The sequence below is a fragment of the Pseudopodoces humilis genome, chromosome 28 (assembly GCF_049639895.1).
Source record: "Pseudopodoces humilis isolate 2021_Gansu_Grassland_sample_001 chromosome 28, ASM4963989v1, whole genome shotgun sequence".
NCBI classification, from domain to species: Eukaryota; Metazoa; Chordata; class Aves; order Passeriformes; family Paridae; genus Pseudopodoces; species Pseudopodoces humilis.
The window spans coordinates 5,170,422-5,184,595 of record NC_142227.1 but is presented as its reverse complement, the minus strand read 5'-3'; the positions used below and the strand labels follow the sequence as shown (position 1 = coordinate 5,184,595).

The 14,174-nt window shown below is 58.0% G+C and overlaps 1 protein-coding gene across 2 annotated transcripts; it reads left to right on the top strand.

Annotated features, from left to right (window-relative positions):
- Nucleotides 1–1,408: 1,408 nt before the first annotated feature.
- Nucleotides 1,409–12,820, top strand: KANK3 (KN motif and ankyrin repeat domains 3). Of its 2 annotated transcripts, none has more exons than XM_005531397.3 (10): nt 1,409–1,521; nt 5,950–6,024; nt 6,309–8,027; nt 8,549–8,648; nt 8,789–8,983; nt 9,486–9,573; nt 9,911–10,130; nt 10,454–10,596; nt 10,849–11,049; nt 11,134–12,820. In XM_005531397.3, the coding sequence occupies exons 2-10, from the start codon at nt 5,988–5,990 to the stop codon at nt 11,362–11,364; spliced, it is 2,934 nt and encodes a 977-aa protein (XP_005531454.1). In that variant the 5' UTR covers nt 1,409–1,521; nt 5,950–5,987; the 3' UTR covers nt 11,365–12,820. The 2 variants fall into 2 exon arrangements, with proteins under 2 accessions (XP_005531454.1, XP_014115574.1); XM_014260099.2 differs by lacking the exon at nt 1,409–1,521 and adding an exon at nt 1,797–1,936.
- Nucleotides 12,821–14,174: the final 1,354 nt, after the last annotated feature.

Below are 14,174 nucleotides of genomic sequence, written 5' to 3'. Positions count from 1 at the left end.
TGGCACCCACAGAGCTGGGGTGACATCATTTTCTCAAGCTCATGTTTTCTTAACTCCTCCTTTGTTGTTTTTTGCCCTGTGCAGGCAGGAAACTAGAATTGCTGCCTGGAGGTGGGTGACATTTTTGTCGAATGTCCAAGACCAGGAGTGAGTGACCTGGATGTGGGCCCATCATGGAACTCTGAGCCAAGATGCAGGGCACAGCTGGGCACCTCTGGGACTTGGCTCATTGCCCCAGACTTCACCTTTCCTGACCTGGACAGAGGAGGTAAAGCTGCATGGGGCAGAGGACCAAAGCAATTTCTTCTCCAAGCAGTCAGTGGATCAGCAAGAGCGGTGCTATTCCAGACCTGCTTTGGAGACCAACTGAGGGCATGAAATCACCAAGTTCATTACCACAGTATACTGGGGAAGCCGAGTATGCAAATGGGTTGGAGAGAGACGAGGCTTGTCAGTGGGGGTAGATTCATTAGAGCTATTAAGGTACTTCCATCCAGATGCAAACCCTTTCCCAAGAAGTCCCCAGACTGCCTGCTAGCAGCTGGGAGGGACGTCAGGAGTCACATCTTGTTTCTCCTGCTCTTCCCGTGAGTAGTGTTACAGAGGAGCCAGATATGGAAAAATACCCGTGAAGTTCAGAGCTGAAAAGGAAAGATAAAGCAAAAATCACTGCTGAAGGTTTCAGCGCTGAAAGGGTTTGGAGCAGTTAGTGAGGGCAAGCTCTAAGCTGGGGAATGCCGTCCTTACGGAACGGGGAGAGAGAGCAGAGCTCGCGGCTCAGAGACCAGCACGGGAAGCAGGCGGGGAAGAAAGCTGGCAAGAAAAGGAGACAAACAGCCGCTGCTGGGACAGGGAGAGCTGCCAGGAACCCAGCGGGGCCAGGCCCGGGGAACCCAGCCAGGGCCAGAGGCACACTTCTCCCGGCCATGGGTGGGACGAGGGCAAGATGTGCGGGGAGCGGCTGTGCGGGGAGGAACACGGTGCTGCAGGGCACTGGACCCTGGCCGCCCGCCGGACCCCGGCCAGCAGCGAGATTGAGCTCAGGGCAGAGGGTACCCCAGCATCGGGGTGATGCGGGCAGGGGATCCCCCTTTCCGAAGGGTGACAATCCTCGATGTGGACAGGTTAGGGAGAATCCAGGGTGACTGGAGTAGACGCATCCCATCCCCAGGGTAATCAGGACAGGGGACCTGGGGGTGACAAGGGTAGGGGACACCCCTCCCCCCAGGTGACAGGAACGGGGCACATCCCACCCCGGGCGCCCACGGGGACAGCGATATCCCCTCCCCACGCGGAGAAGTGGCTAGCGGGACGGCCCCGGGGCGAGCGGCCGGGGGCGGTGCCCGTCCCATCGGACCCGGGGCCGCTCCCTGCCCGCCCCCGCCCCGCCCCGGCCTCTCCCGCTCCCGCCCGCCCTCGGCCCGGGGCTGCGGCGGGCAGCCTTGCCCGGCGCCGCGGAGCAGCCCGAAAGTCCCGGGCCCGGCGCTGTGTCCCGGCTGCAGCACAGGGGCCGGCAGCGCGGTGGGGGAGGGCGGGGCCAGGGCGAGACGGGACGGGCGGGCCCGGCGGCGGCGGCGGGGCGTGCGTTCGTCCCGGTGGCGGCCCCCGCAGGGCCCCGCGCCGCCGCCGCCCGAGCCCCCCCGAGGGGCCGCGCTGGAGCCCCCGCAGACGCGGCGGGACCGCGGCGGGATGGGGCGGCCCCGGAATCCGCCGCTCCGGGGGGCTCCGCCCGAGCGGCCCCGGCGGCGGGAACGGGAGGGGAGCGGGGCCGGGCCGGGCTGGAACTCTCCCACTCCGGCTGGCGGCGGCGGGGGTCCCCGGGCTTCCCTGGGCTGGGGACGAGCTGTCGCCCCGACGTGCGGATGCTTGGAATGTGCTGCTGGCAGCCCGGGGCGCTGGGGATCCTCCAGGGGTGCCGGGAGCCCATAAGGTTGAGGTACGCTTTCCCCAGGGAGCTGGGGAACTGCAGGGCTGGGGGTTCTGGGGACTCCAGGGGGTCCTGGGGACCTATTCGGGCTGGGTGTGCTGTGGGCGGTGGGACGTGGCACCCCAGGCTGCTGCAGGCCCCTCTGGGGTGCTGAAGGGCACAGGGGTGCTGCGGGGTTTGGGGTGCTCCTCCGTGCACTTGGAGATCGCGCCGTGGGGTTGTGCATAGTGCTGTGTGTGTACCCCGGCTGTATCTGGGCTCCCCGGGTGTAAATTTAGTTTCATCTCTGAGCCCCTCCTCACAGCTCGGGCCATCGCTGCTGGTGCCATGCATTGTAAGCAGCCCTGAGAAAATCAGGTGTTGTTGGTGGAAAGTGCTGGTGGGCAGCTGTGGTGAGGGGTTTGATGTTCTCTAGTGAAGCTGTAGGGAGCCTATAGTGCTGTAGGTGTGAGGGGGCTCGTAGAGTTGATCCCCACGTGGGTAAGCCTGTGTGTGGACTCTACGCCTGTTGTGTGTGAGCTCAGGGAGGTCCCTGAGGGGCTGGAGCGGGTGCAGAGCCTGGGTAGCCCCCTTGGCCTCCCAACTAGCCAGGCCATCGATGACAACAACTCCAGAAATAACAGTCCAACCTGAAATTAGGCTGTTGAGATGATCAAAGCATTTCTTTTTCTCTCCCTGGGTCAGGGATCCCACCTGGCTCCAGCTCCTCCAGGAGCAGATCCAGCATAGTCAGCATGGCCGAGGTGGCCTGGGCAAATAGTCACAGGCCCTTCTGTACACCCCCTGCAGCAGGGGATAGGGACAGGACTGTGTCATGAGCCCTGGACACCTCCTGCTGCACCCAGCCACAGTGCTGGCAGGTAACACTGCAGGTGACAAGCACGTGTGACAGCTGGCTGTGTGTGAGGAGACTGCATCCTGGCAGGTTGCTGGCAGTGGAGGAAGCAGTGTGCTTTCTCAGTGGTTTCCCTTTAACTTTGGAACAGCCTCAGTTCCGAGCTTCAGGGCTTATCGCCTGCGCTGCTATGAGGGAAGCATGCCTGGCTGAGATAAATCAAGTTGCACTGGCCAGGGCTGCTCTGGACTCTGTTCTTCTCACATTCCTCATGACCTCAGTATTTTGGCTCAGGAGGAGAGCCCTGCTGGTGGAGCAGCTCACACTGCACTGCAGCAGGTGGTTGAACTGGGCTGAAGGCTGTTACAGCTTTGCCCCTGGGGAGGGAAAGGCCACAGAGGTCTCGAGCTTTAGGAACAGCGCCCCCAGACCTCTCTGCCAGTGCAGGAGCTTGGGAGTCCCAAGGGGAAATCACCCCATGAGGCCAGGGATCCCAAGGTGCTGCCTGCAGCTGGGGCTGGGGCATGAGGACCGGGTGGTACCTGGGCTGTGCCAAGGTGCCCAGCCTCCCTCATCCCTGACATGACTTCTTATTGTATTGTATTGAGCAGAGCAGCTCCAGTTTTAGCCCCAAGTTTCCCATGTTGGCATTGGTACAACAGCATGAGGGGAAAATACAGGTGTGAGCCCAGGGCAAAGCATAGCCCTGCCTCCACAAGGGTGGTTGGGTGCCTGTGCATCATTCTCCTCCTCTTCCCTCGGTCCCAAGCCTCCCTACGAGTCCTTTGCTTGTACCATCCTACTTTTCTGTTGAAATTCCAGTGCTAGAAACAGCACTTTCATTGCTTCCAAAGAGACCTGGGATCATGTAAGGGCTCCCCCCAGGGGTCCATGTGCCCAGCCCCTTCAGCAACCTCCACCAGTGCCCAAGGGAGCAGCTGAAGCTGCTGAAAATCAGCCTTTGGCACCAAAGTGACTGGTACAATTAGCCCCAGCAAGACTTCAGCCCAAGTGGAGGGCAACTGCCTGAGTGGTGCCATGGTTGTGGAAGCCAGGGCTGGTGCTGAGAGTGGCTGGGCCAAGGGGGTGGGGAATCAACCTGCTGCACACCGAGACTTGTCTGCACCCACCTGTCCAATCCAGCCCCACACCTCTTCCCCAGCTCAGGGACAGTTTACACAGCCTGAGGAGTCTGGTTTGCACCTTGTAGGAGGGTTTGAACATCACGGGGTCCCTGGAGCCACTTGGACATGGTTGGGAGCTGGCAGGTCCCATCACCTTTTTTGGAGCTGGGTGAATACAGAAGCTCCTGCCCTAGTCCAGCCCATCCTGTCAGACCAAAAGAAATGGGGTCTGGAAGCAGTGGGAGGATGTCCCCCACAGTTGGGATGCAGCTGCTGACATTGGCTGAAGGGGCCATAGGAGGTGGCAGGTGACAAGCAGCCTGTCCCCAGCTCAGTGGAGGGGACATCAGTGCAGTGCTGGTGCAAAGAGCACCTTTGCTGCTGGGGTGGTGTGGGAGGTCTCCAGGCCTCAGCAGAGGAGGCTTTTCCTGTCCTCAGGCAGGACAATACCCAGGCTGAGTGGCGGAAGGGAGCTGCCGGCCACTTCCCTTCTAGGAAACGCACCCACTGGTTCTGGCTCCTGTTGCTCTCTCTTCCTCTTTGATTTACAACATGTGTGGAGCCCAGCGGGAAGTTTGTCCTGGCCCCAGCACTGTTTAATTACCCGCAGCAAGGGCTATGCAGAGCAGGAAGCCAAAGTCTTCCCATGGTGGGAGGGATTAGACAAGGTGGGGGATATGTGGACCCTCTTGGGCATGAAGCCAGCAGCTTGGGAATGGTGGATGCCAGCATGGAGCTGGGAAGTTCCCAGGGAAGGTGGAATGGGTTCCCACTCAAAGGTGGGGTGATTCCAAGGGAGGTGGAATTTGGGATGTGCATCGGCTGTGGGTGGGTTGGCAGAGGAGTAGGACAGCCCCAGAATCCCTCCTGGTGACTAGTGGGAAGTGCTTTATCTCTGCCCAGTTGGACTCAGCCCCCAGCCCTGTGCACTGGGCTGGGGGTGGGAGGCTGCCACGGTGCCCAGCCCAAGCCTGGCCTGGCACTGCCACAGCTGCTCTGCTGGCTCCACAGGGTCAGCACCGGGGCTGGAGAGTGGCTGCAACATCAGCGTGAGGGGCGGGTGTGGGTGTTTCTGTGAAGCCAAGGCCAGGTCCCCTGCCATTCCCTGGGTAGGACTGAGCCTCAGCTTCCCTGAGGGCTGTGCCCAAGCCACCATTCCTCTGTGGCATTCCTCCTCCCCTGCTTTCTTCTGAAAATAGCCCAGTGCCAAATGCTTTGCCCACCAACAGCTGCTCAGCCTCATGGCCACCTGTGCCCCATGGGCAGAACCATCAGAGAACCCTGATGCCATGCACAGCAGCAATGGGTGCTCCCAAGGTGCTGTTGTCCCATCCTGCTCCTGCCAGGAGCACTTTACACCTGGGCCCCAGAATCCAGATGCTGCCAGATGTTGCAGCAGGTCCTAGCTCAGTGCTCACAGCTGGTAGCACCCCCAGCCATGAGCTCACTTCTGGACCACAGCCGTATCCTGTTGGCTCTCCTCCAGTGTGTCCATGACTGGAAAAATCAGGCTCCCATTTCATTCCCCTCTGCCTGATCCCCCATTATGGACAGGGAGAAGCAGTCAGGTCCCTCCTGGGGATCATCGGCCCCTTAGGACACCCCTGAGGCCTTGTGGAACACCCTGGGTGATGAGAATGGGCATCATACTGAGCACTGTCAGATGCTGGCAGCTCCCTGCAGTCACGTGGCTCTGCCAAAGCATCGGTTCCCTTTATCCAAAGCAAACTTCAAACTATACAGGTTTCAGCTTCTTTTTTTTCCTGTCCTGCTCCCACTGTATGGCCAAGCTCCAGCTTATGACCCTTGGGAGCACAGCCATCCCAGCTGAGCTGTAGAGCATTCCTTAAGTGTACAAACAATCCCAGCCCCACAGGCCGCACCATGCTGGCCCAGCCACCAGCTCCAGTGTCAGCCCTGGGCTGGGGGAGGCCAGGAGACCTGGCAGATGGTGGGGCCAGCCACAGGGCTCTCCCCAGGTGGGGGTCTGAGCAGTGTGGCTGCATGGGGCTCAGCAGCCCTGGGGTCATAGGGTTTGGCTGAACGTGGTCTTGTTGTTTCAGGTTGATGGTCCTCTGGTCAACAGCATTCTGGGAAGAAGATGGCTCAGCCAGCACCCCTGAACCAGAACCTCCCAGGTAAAGAGACCAGGGGTGTCACCAAGTAGTGACAGCAGAAGGGGTGCAAGGGTGGTGGCAGAGCTGAATTGTCCCATCCCTTCGCAATGGAGTTCCTCACTCCAGCACCAACCCTGACATGGACTGGGTGCCCTGTGATACCCTATGGCACTGAGGGTGCTGGAGACAAACACATTGCACATTGTGGAGGAGAGGGGCCTGCAGGCTGTAAATTCCAGTACAGCCCAGTTGGAAAAGCCTGTCTCCACCAGGTCCCTACCTAACCATCCTTGCTCCTCCTGCAGATCTTGGGGGCCCGTTCTTGTACCGGGACCAGGACGATGGAGAGAAGAGCTCGTATTCTGTGGAAACCCCATATGGCTTCCTGCTGGATCTTGATTTCCTGAAATATGTTGATGATATTGAAAGTGGCCAAACACTCAAGAAAGTGCCACTGCCTCGCAGGGTGAAAGGGTCCCGTCCACCACCCAGCACCCTGCGCAGCCCCAGCAGCCACACCAGCACCTGGACCTCCACCGAGTCCCTCACCTCCATGGCCAGCGAGGAGGGCAGGACTGCACTGCTGCTGTCTCAGCACAGCCGAGCACCCCTGGAGCCTGCGAGCAAGCCAACCTCCCACACAATCTCGCTGCCACCAGTACGGCTGCTCCCACCTCCCACCCACAAGTGCCTTGTGCCAAACCCACGCGTGGAGAAAACCTTGCTGGAGACAAGCAGGAGGCTGGAGCAGGAGCAGGGCCGTTTGCAGGATATTGGTGCTCCCTCCCACAGTGGCCAGCTACCCCACTGGGTACCAGTGAGCACCGAGGGCCAGGGGGGCTGGGGCCGGGTGAGCCCTGGCAGCTCGGGACGCAGCACTCCGGCTGCGGGGCTCAGCACGGCCCCGCTGCAGCACGTGCGAGAGCAGATGGCTGCAGCCCTGCGGCAGCTCCGGGACCTGGAGGAGCAGGTGAAAACCATCCCACTCCTGGAGATGCAGATCTGCGAGTTGAAGAGGGAGAAGGCAAAATTGCTGGAGAAGCTGTCGGCAGAACCTGGCGAGGCATTGTGTCACCCCTCTGGCTCTGAGACAGGGGCAGGGGGTGAGGAAGCATCCCGCACAGGGCCAGAGAGTGAAGCAGAGCCAGTGAGGGGGCGAACGAGCAAAATTGCAGAGCTGAGGAAGCTGACAGAGAAGCTGGCTGTGCCAGAGCGGAACATCCGGGCTTGGCCAGGCAAGAGCCCCAGGGTGGCTGAGAGGCCTTGCTGCTCTGTGGCAGTGGGTGAGGATCGGGCCATGACAGATGCCGTCTTCTACTACCGGTCGCAGCAGGAGAGCGGGGACGTGGCAGACAGCGGCACACGGGGACGCAAGGATGTGGCCGTCTGGGTGCTGGAGTCCTCGCTGGGGTTGGCCACTGAGACGGAGCGGGAGCTGGAGCTTCTGCAGCAGACGGTGGGGCACCAGAAGGAGGTGATCACCCTGATGGAGGGGCACCTGCAGGAGGCCACACGGGAGCTGGAGGAGCTGCGGCTGGAGGTGTGTGCCCGCCGGCCCCGTGGGCAGGTGGACAAGGAGGTGATGGCCAAGCCACAGATGGCCGAGGCACTGGTGGAGGCTGTGGTAGTGACACAGAGCCAGGCAGCTGGTGACCCCCCGGAGACGGCAGAGGCAGGTGTGGAGTGCTGCCCCCCGACCTCCTGCGTTGCCGTGGGCTGCCACCCTGATGGGCGGGACGTGGCAGTTGGACCCGACTCAGCTGCCAGCTGTGATGACAAGGGCAGCCAGACAGATGTGGGCAGCGTTGTCCTGGCAGGAGAAGAGAAGGATCCTGGTGTGGGCAAGGTGATGGAGCCTGGCCTGGGTGATGGCCTGAGTAGCTCATCAGCGCTGGGCACAGGAGCAGCGGGGAGGATGTGCCCAGACAGCCAAGCCCCTGGGCCAGCTGTGCTGGAGACAATACACAGCAACCAGGACGCATTCCCAGCACAGGAAAGTGGAGCTGCCCCAATCCCTGCGGCAGGTGAGTGTCACCAGGGATGACATCAGGGTCTGGCTTGGAATGTTCCTGCAGGAAGGGAGAGGATGGCCTTGTTGGGGACAATGCCTGCAGGGCCAATGCTACTCATGCTCCAGCAGCTGCCCATGTCTCTTCCATGCCTGCCCAGAGGTCTGGTGGGTTTGGGGTGCTTGGCTAGCCCAAAGGAGAGACTGTTTACAAGAGCATGTAGTGACAGGACAAGGCGGAGTGGTTTGAAAACAGTAGGTTCATATTAGATATTAGGAAAAATTCTTTACCGTGAAGTGGTGATGCCCTTGCACAGGTTACCTAGAGAAGTTGTGGATGCCCTATGCCTGGAAGTGTTTAAGGCCAGGTTGGATGGAGCTCTGAGCAAGCTGGTCTAGTGGAAGGTGTCCCTGACCATGGCAGTGGAGTTGAAATGAGATGATTTTTAAGGTCTTTTCTAACCCAGACCATTCCATGATTCTAAAATTCCATGATTTTTGTTCACTGGCCCTTGACATCCATCTCTTTCCCTGCAGGAGCCCTGAAGTCCATCATGAAAAAGCGGGATGGTCCTCCCCAGAGCAAGGCAGAGGGCAGCAAGAAGAGCCTGCAGTTTGTGGGCGTGCTGAATGGGGAGTACGTGCTGAGGGGCTCCTGCCACCCCTGTGAGCCAATCCTGGTCCCCTGCATCCCTGTCCTGGGCTGGGGCCAGTGGCAGGGCCTGAAGGGGGCCAAACTGGTGCTGTGGTGCCACTGAGCATCTTCCCTCTGTGCAGGTATGAGAGCACATCCAGTGAGGAGGAAGAAGGCAACAGCTCCTCTGAGAAGGCTTCAGCCGACAGCTCCAACAGTTCAGAGCAGGGAGAGACCGAAACCTCAGAGGAGGAGGCTGGGGAAGACACGTGTGAGCCCAGACTGGAGTGCAAGGGGAGTGATGTGACCCTGCTGGAGCCCCCTGAAGTGAAGGAAAAGTAAGTGCCGGTGGAGAAGGCTCCCTGCTCCCTGGCCCTGCGCAGTTGGGAGCCAAGGCACAGGCCTTGCCAGCTTGGGGCATCTGCCCCAGCCCCAGTTTCAATGCTGCCGGTGGGAACCCATTCAGCTCCTGCAGAGACCATTCATCAGGAAACAATCCTTCCAGTTTCTTGGATCTGCTAAGGAAAGGATGAGAGGCCCCAGATGCCTCTTTGCTGCAGAAGATAGTTTAGAGTGGGACAAAAAAACCGAACAGCTTTCAATAGCATTTTTCAACAAAAGGATAAAATGTGGCCTAAGAATGGGTGAATCGTGCCCAAGCACATCCATAGTAAGGCTCCATTCTGTTGCAGCTTGCAGAGGCTGAAACAGCCAGGGTGCAGCCAGTGGGCTGGAGCTTGCACCCTGGGGACCTTGCAGAGAATTATAGGCACTGGGGAGCTCAAAGGTTTGGTGGGTTGATGCAGCCCCACACCACGGACATCTTCATGCTCTCCACAGGTTTGAGCTGAGCCCCAGGATGAGGGAGGCCTGCCTCATTGTCAAGACCCACCTGGGCCACCCTGGTGCTGCCAAGAGTAAAGAGGTGGTGAGTGGAGCGCTGCGGTGGGATGGCTTGCCCAGCCCCTGCTGACATCCCTCGGAGTTGGCCCTACTCAGAGAGGTGCCAGCAAAGCCTGGCTCAACATCTTCCCCCAAAATACAGCCCTTTGCTCCACGGTTTGTCCCAGAAACCCCAAAACCCATGTGGACTCAGCTCAGGCCATGCCCAGCATGGGTTTGGGCAGTTCAGGGTCCTGCCTTCACCCCCCGCCTCAGGAGCAGGGATTCTGCTCCTCGCCACCTGGACTGGCAGCAGGGGGTGGGTGCCAGGGTGCGAGGCCATGCAGAGGCTTAAGGGGAGCTCAGCCCCTCTCTGCCCACAGCTCACCAGCAGCAGTCTGGTCCTTCAGGAGTGGTTCCGTCTGTCCAGCCAAAAGTCGTCCATCCCTGACACAGTTGCCAACCACCTCCTGGCCTTTGCTGAGGTCTCACCAGCTCTCCTGGCCCACGTGGTGAACCTGGCAGATGGGAATGGCAACACAGCCCTGCACTACAGTGTCTCCCACTCCAACTTCCACATCGTGTGGCTGCTGCTGGATACAGGTCAGTGCTCCCCAGCCCCAGAAACATGCCCTGGCCACCATCCCACTGTACTCCAGGACATGTCCTGGCCATGTCAGCACAGGGGGAAGGCAATGGCAGCAGAGGGGCAAGGAGAGCTGCCCTGGATTATGTCTGTTCATAGGTGTGGGGGTCAAAGTAGCCACAGCCCAAATTTCCTGGGGGAGATCCATTAGCAGTTCTGTGCCTATGGGATGGCTCACAGCACCCTGGTCAGGACTGTGAGGGAGAGCCAAGCACATGGCTTGGTCCATGTCTCCCACCAGCTGTGCAGCATCCTGAGCCCCCTCTGCCCATCCCCACAGGGATCTGTAATGTGGACCACCAGAACAAAGCTGGGTACACTGCCCTCATGCTGGCAGCACTGGCAGCTGTTGAGCAGGAGGAGGACATGAATGTGGTCAGGAGGCTCTTCAGCATGGGCAACGTCAACGCTAAGGCCAGCCAGGTTGGTGTGGTCTGAGGGCCACCACATTTTGACCCTCCCACCCCCACCTCCCAGATGCCAGAGCCATGCTCAGCTCTTCCAAGGGCAGGACAATGGCTCCAAAACCTGGAGGCGTCAGTGCATGAGGAGTGCATCACCTTAGGAGCTCCTCCTGTGTGGCAGCAGGGCTGTCTCAGCAGTGGTCCTGTGGTTCAGGACAAGTGGGTAGCACAGCAGGGGCAGGGGTGGCCTGGCACTGTCCCTTCCTTGCAGGCTGGCCAGACAGCGCTGATGTTGGCTGTCAGCCATGGCCGGCAGGAGATGGTGGAAGCCCTACTCGCCTGCGGTGCCGACGTGAACCTGCAGGACGAGGAGGGCTCGACCGCGCTGATGTGCGCCTGTGAGCACGGCCGTGTGGAGACTGTGAAGCTGCTGCTGGCTCAGCCCACCTGCAACATCTCCATCGTGGACAGTGTAAGGTTCTGTCACTGGGCTGGGGCAGCCAACGCTATGTCCTGTCCCCAAACCTCTTTCTGCATGCTCTCCTTTACTTTCTAGGATGGCAACAATGCTGTTGCCATTGCACTGGAGGCTGGTCACAGTGACATCGCTGCACTCCTCTACGCCCATCTCAACAGCACAAAGGCGCAGGCACCCGTGAGTACCACACCGCTCCCCGTGAGAGGAGAAAGGGCTGTGACACAGATGAGTGTCTCCAGGAAGAGGCTGCAGGAGCAAAAGCAGAGCATTTCAGGTGCCACATGCTCAGAACAGCCCTGCTGGCCCTGACCAGGAGTCACTGGAGGGTCTCTGGTGACTACTGTATTGCAGCAGGAGACTTCACCGACAGCCACAAAGAGACCTGGCAGTACAAAGAAACCAAATTAGAGTGCCCTTGGGATCCAGCCAGGAGCAACCATCGGCACTGGCCTGTGATTCACATCCCCTCACCTGCCACCCTTCTGTGCTGAATCACTCTGCAGCTTTAGTCCCATTACAAGCACCATCCCTGGGCCTCCCATGCCCATCTCCTCCACTGGATGCAGCCCACACGTGGCCACCTCACCGCCAAGTGACCGGAGCCAAGTGACCTAAGGGCAGGAGACACAGGGAGCAGAAGCCACCCTACCCCTTCTGCTCCCTGCCACGACCACCAGAGCTGCACCACCTCTGAGCCCTCAGCAAGGAGGAACAGCAGAGAACCAACTCAGCAGAAACAGCACCTGGTTTGTGTTCTCTGGCAGCTCCAAGGTGGCAGCAGTGCCAGTGATGGAGCCAGGAGAGCAAGTGGTGGGTCCTGGCCTCAGCAGGGACATGGTGCTCAGCAAGCACACATCCAGTGCAGCAATGGGAGAGAGAATGCTGCCTTGGACAGGGGCTGTTTCCAGACTCAAATACTTGCCCTTCTTTTCTAGCATTTCCTTTCTTGGCTGAAATCTGTTGGTTTTTTGTTTTTTTTTTCTCTTTTCTAGCACATGCACTCAAAGCAAAAAAATTATATTGCTTGGCCAAATTATGAAGTTCAGCATGAATTTGGGATTTGATTTGCTCTGCTCAATGGGAGCAAAACCTCTGAGCAGTTGGGGTCGCAGCCAAGTGATAAAAGGAGCTTAGGGCCAAGGATGCATCTGGGGACTAAGCCTACCTACCTGATAATTTACAAGGGGAGCAGGTCCTTCTCCCAAGGGAGAGAGACCAATTACATCCTAAACATTTCCCCAATTAGCCAGTCCCACAGATTGTGCAGACATCCAGAGCCCACAGCTGAGTCCCTCTCTGACCACTTTCCATCCCAAAAGGGAGGAAAGTAGCTGAGGACAGCACCAGGAAAAACACACGGGCCAGAAGAGCTCAGAGCACACAGGTTGCGCCTGCAAAGGGGAACACATATGTCAGAGAACATGTCTGTGCAAGTGTGTGAGGGCTGTCTGGGGTGGGAACAGGGTAAGGACAAGGACCAGGAGGAAAAAGGTTTTTGCATGGGGAGGCAGCTCTGCTCTGAGCCTTCACAAAGGTAATGTGTTGTGCCCTTCATTCCTTCCCCTTGGCCCAGCCTCACCACTTCTGCCCCTGCCTGACCTGCTCTGAGCTGGGGAACCCCACAATCCTCTCCAGAAACTTGCTCTCAGCTTTGCACTGGAGTTAATATACAGCGCTCACTGCCATTCCCTAATACACTACTCTGTTTACTGGTATTTTAATACTGATGTTTATTTTTAAGATATAAAGTTATTTTGAAATATTACAGTGATATCTGCAGTCTTCTGCCTTGTCTGGTTCACAACAAACCCTGCAAGAAGAGCTGGGGCAGAGGCACAGCCTAGCACAGCCCCCAACCTAAGCAGGTGACCCCACATTCCAAGTCATTCACTGCAAGTTTATGCACTGGCTATATCCCTCAGTCTGGCTTTCTTCCTGCTGAAGTGTGCCAGGCAGCTGCAGCGGTGTCTTTTCCCCTTTCATTCTGCAGGACCAAGAGGAACACAGGACCAGCTGCAGCCCTGCACTGCCCCTGGTTCTCTGTGGTGCTGATGTTACAGTGCATCATTAAAGAGCAATCATCAGACCAAGTGCAAGGATGCAAACTGCCTCCCTCCTCGTATGGATGGGGACCAGGCTGACCCCACAGGGATATTCCAGAAGGGATACAGTTCTCTAAGCCACTCTGTCCCAGTCACCCAGCACATAGGGCTGGCAGGGGCCAGAACACTCTTGGGTCACTGATGAAGTTGTGAGGGAATGAACAGCAGCCACAGAACTGAACTCTGAGAGGACTTCTGACACACATGACCAGTTCTGAGCTCTGCTGCATTACATAAGCCAGGGAACACAGCCTTGTACTAATTCTCTGAAACCCCCAAAAAATCACAAATTACATCAAGCAACAGCAGAAACACAAGGGCTTTCTCCATGGCACAAACTCCTCACCTCATGTTGCCCATGAGCTGCCCATGAGTTGAGGGCACAACTAAAACTTGCAGAAAGGACAAATCCCACACTCTAACATCAGCCCTGCAACAATCATCAGTGCCTGCTCCAGTTCAACATTTTTCACATCTCTCATCAGTGCTTTGCTCAACTCAAATCCCCAGAAACACCTGCTACTGAACTGCTTAGTCAAGCTCAGGACACTGAAGACAACCACTCCCCATCAGAGACTATACATGAGGCTGCAGATCTGACTCTGCCCATCCCTACACCACAAACCTGGACCACTCTATAAGCAGATAAAAGATGCCAGTCCTTAAAAACCTGCCCTTGAAACAGCAGTTTTAAGGCTCTTTCTAGACTTTTCAGCCCTATTTTGACTTATGTAATATCCTGAAACACATCTTGCTAACTGATTCTGTGGTGGAAGGGAAAGCCCAAGTGAGATGAAGGAGTCAATAAATCAGTGACAAGCACTTGCTCTCTATGGGTGACTGCCAGGAATGACAGTAAGTCAGTGTTTTATGGCAGCATTCACTGAGCAGTTTGCTGAGAACAGAGGGACAGAAACAGCAAGCTGTCGCTTTGCAAGCTAATACCAAGCTTGACTTTAAACTTAAGATTTAATTCCACTGAGGTTCAGTAAGTTTCCAGTGCCAGTTCATCATACA

What these genes read in the sequence shown, in the direction of transcription:
- KANK3 (XM_005531397.3), top strand. Translation starts at nt 5,988, where the DNA reads ATGGCTCAGCCAGCACCCCTGAACCAGAACCTCCCAG. An exon ending in TGCCCCAATCCCTGCGGCAG is followed by an intron (nt 8,028 to 8,548) that starts GTGAGTGTCACC and finishes CTTTCCCTGCAG; the next exon opens with GAGCCCTGAAGTCCATCATG. An exon ending in ACATCTCCATCGTGGACAGT is followed by an intron (nt 11,050 to 11,133) that starts GTAAGGTTCTGT and finishes TTTACTTTCTAG; the next exon opens with GATGGCAACAATGCTGTTGC.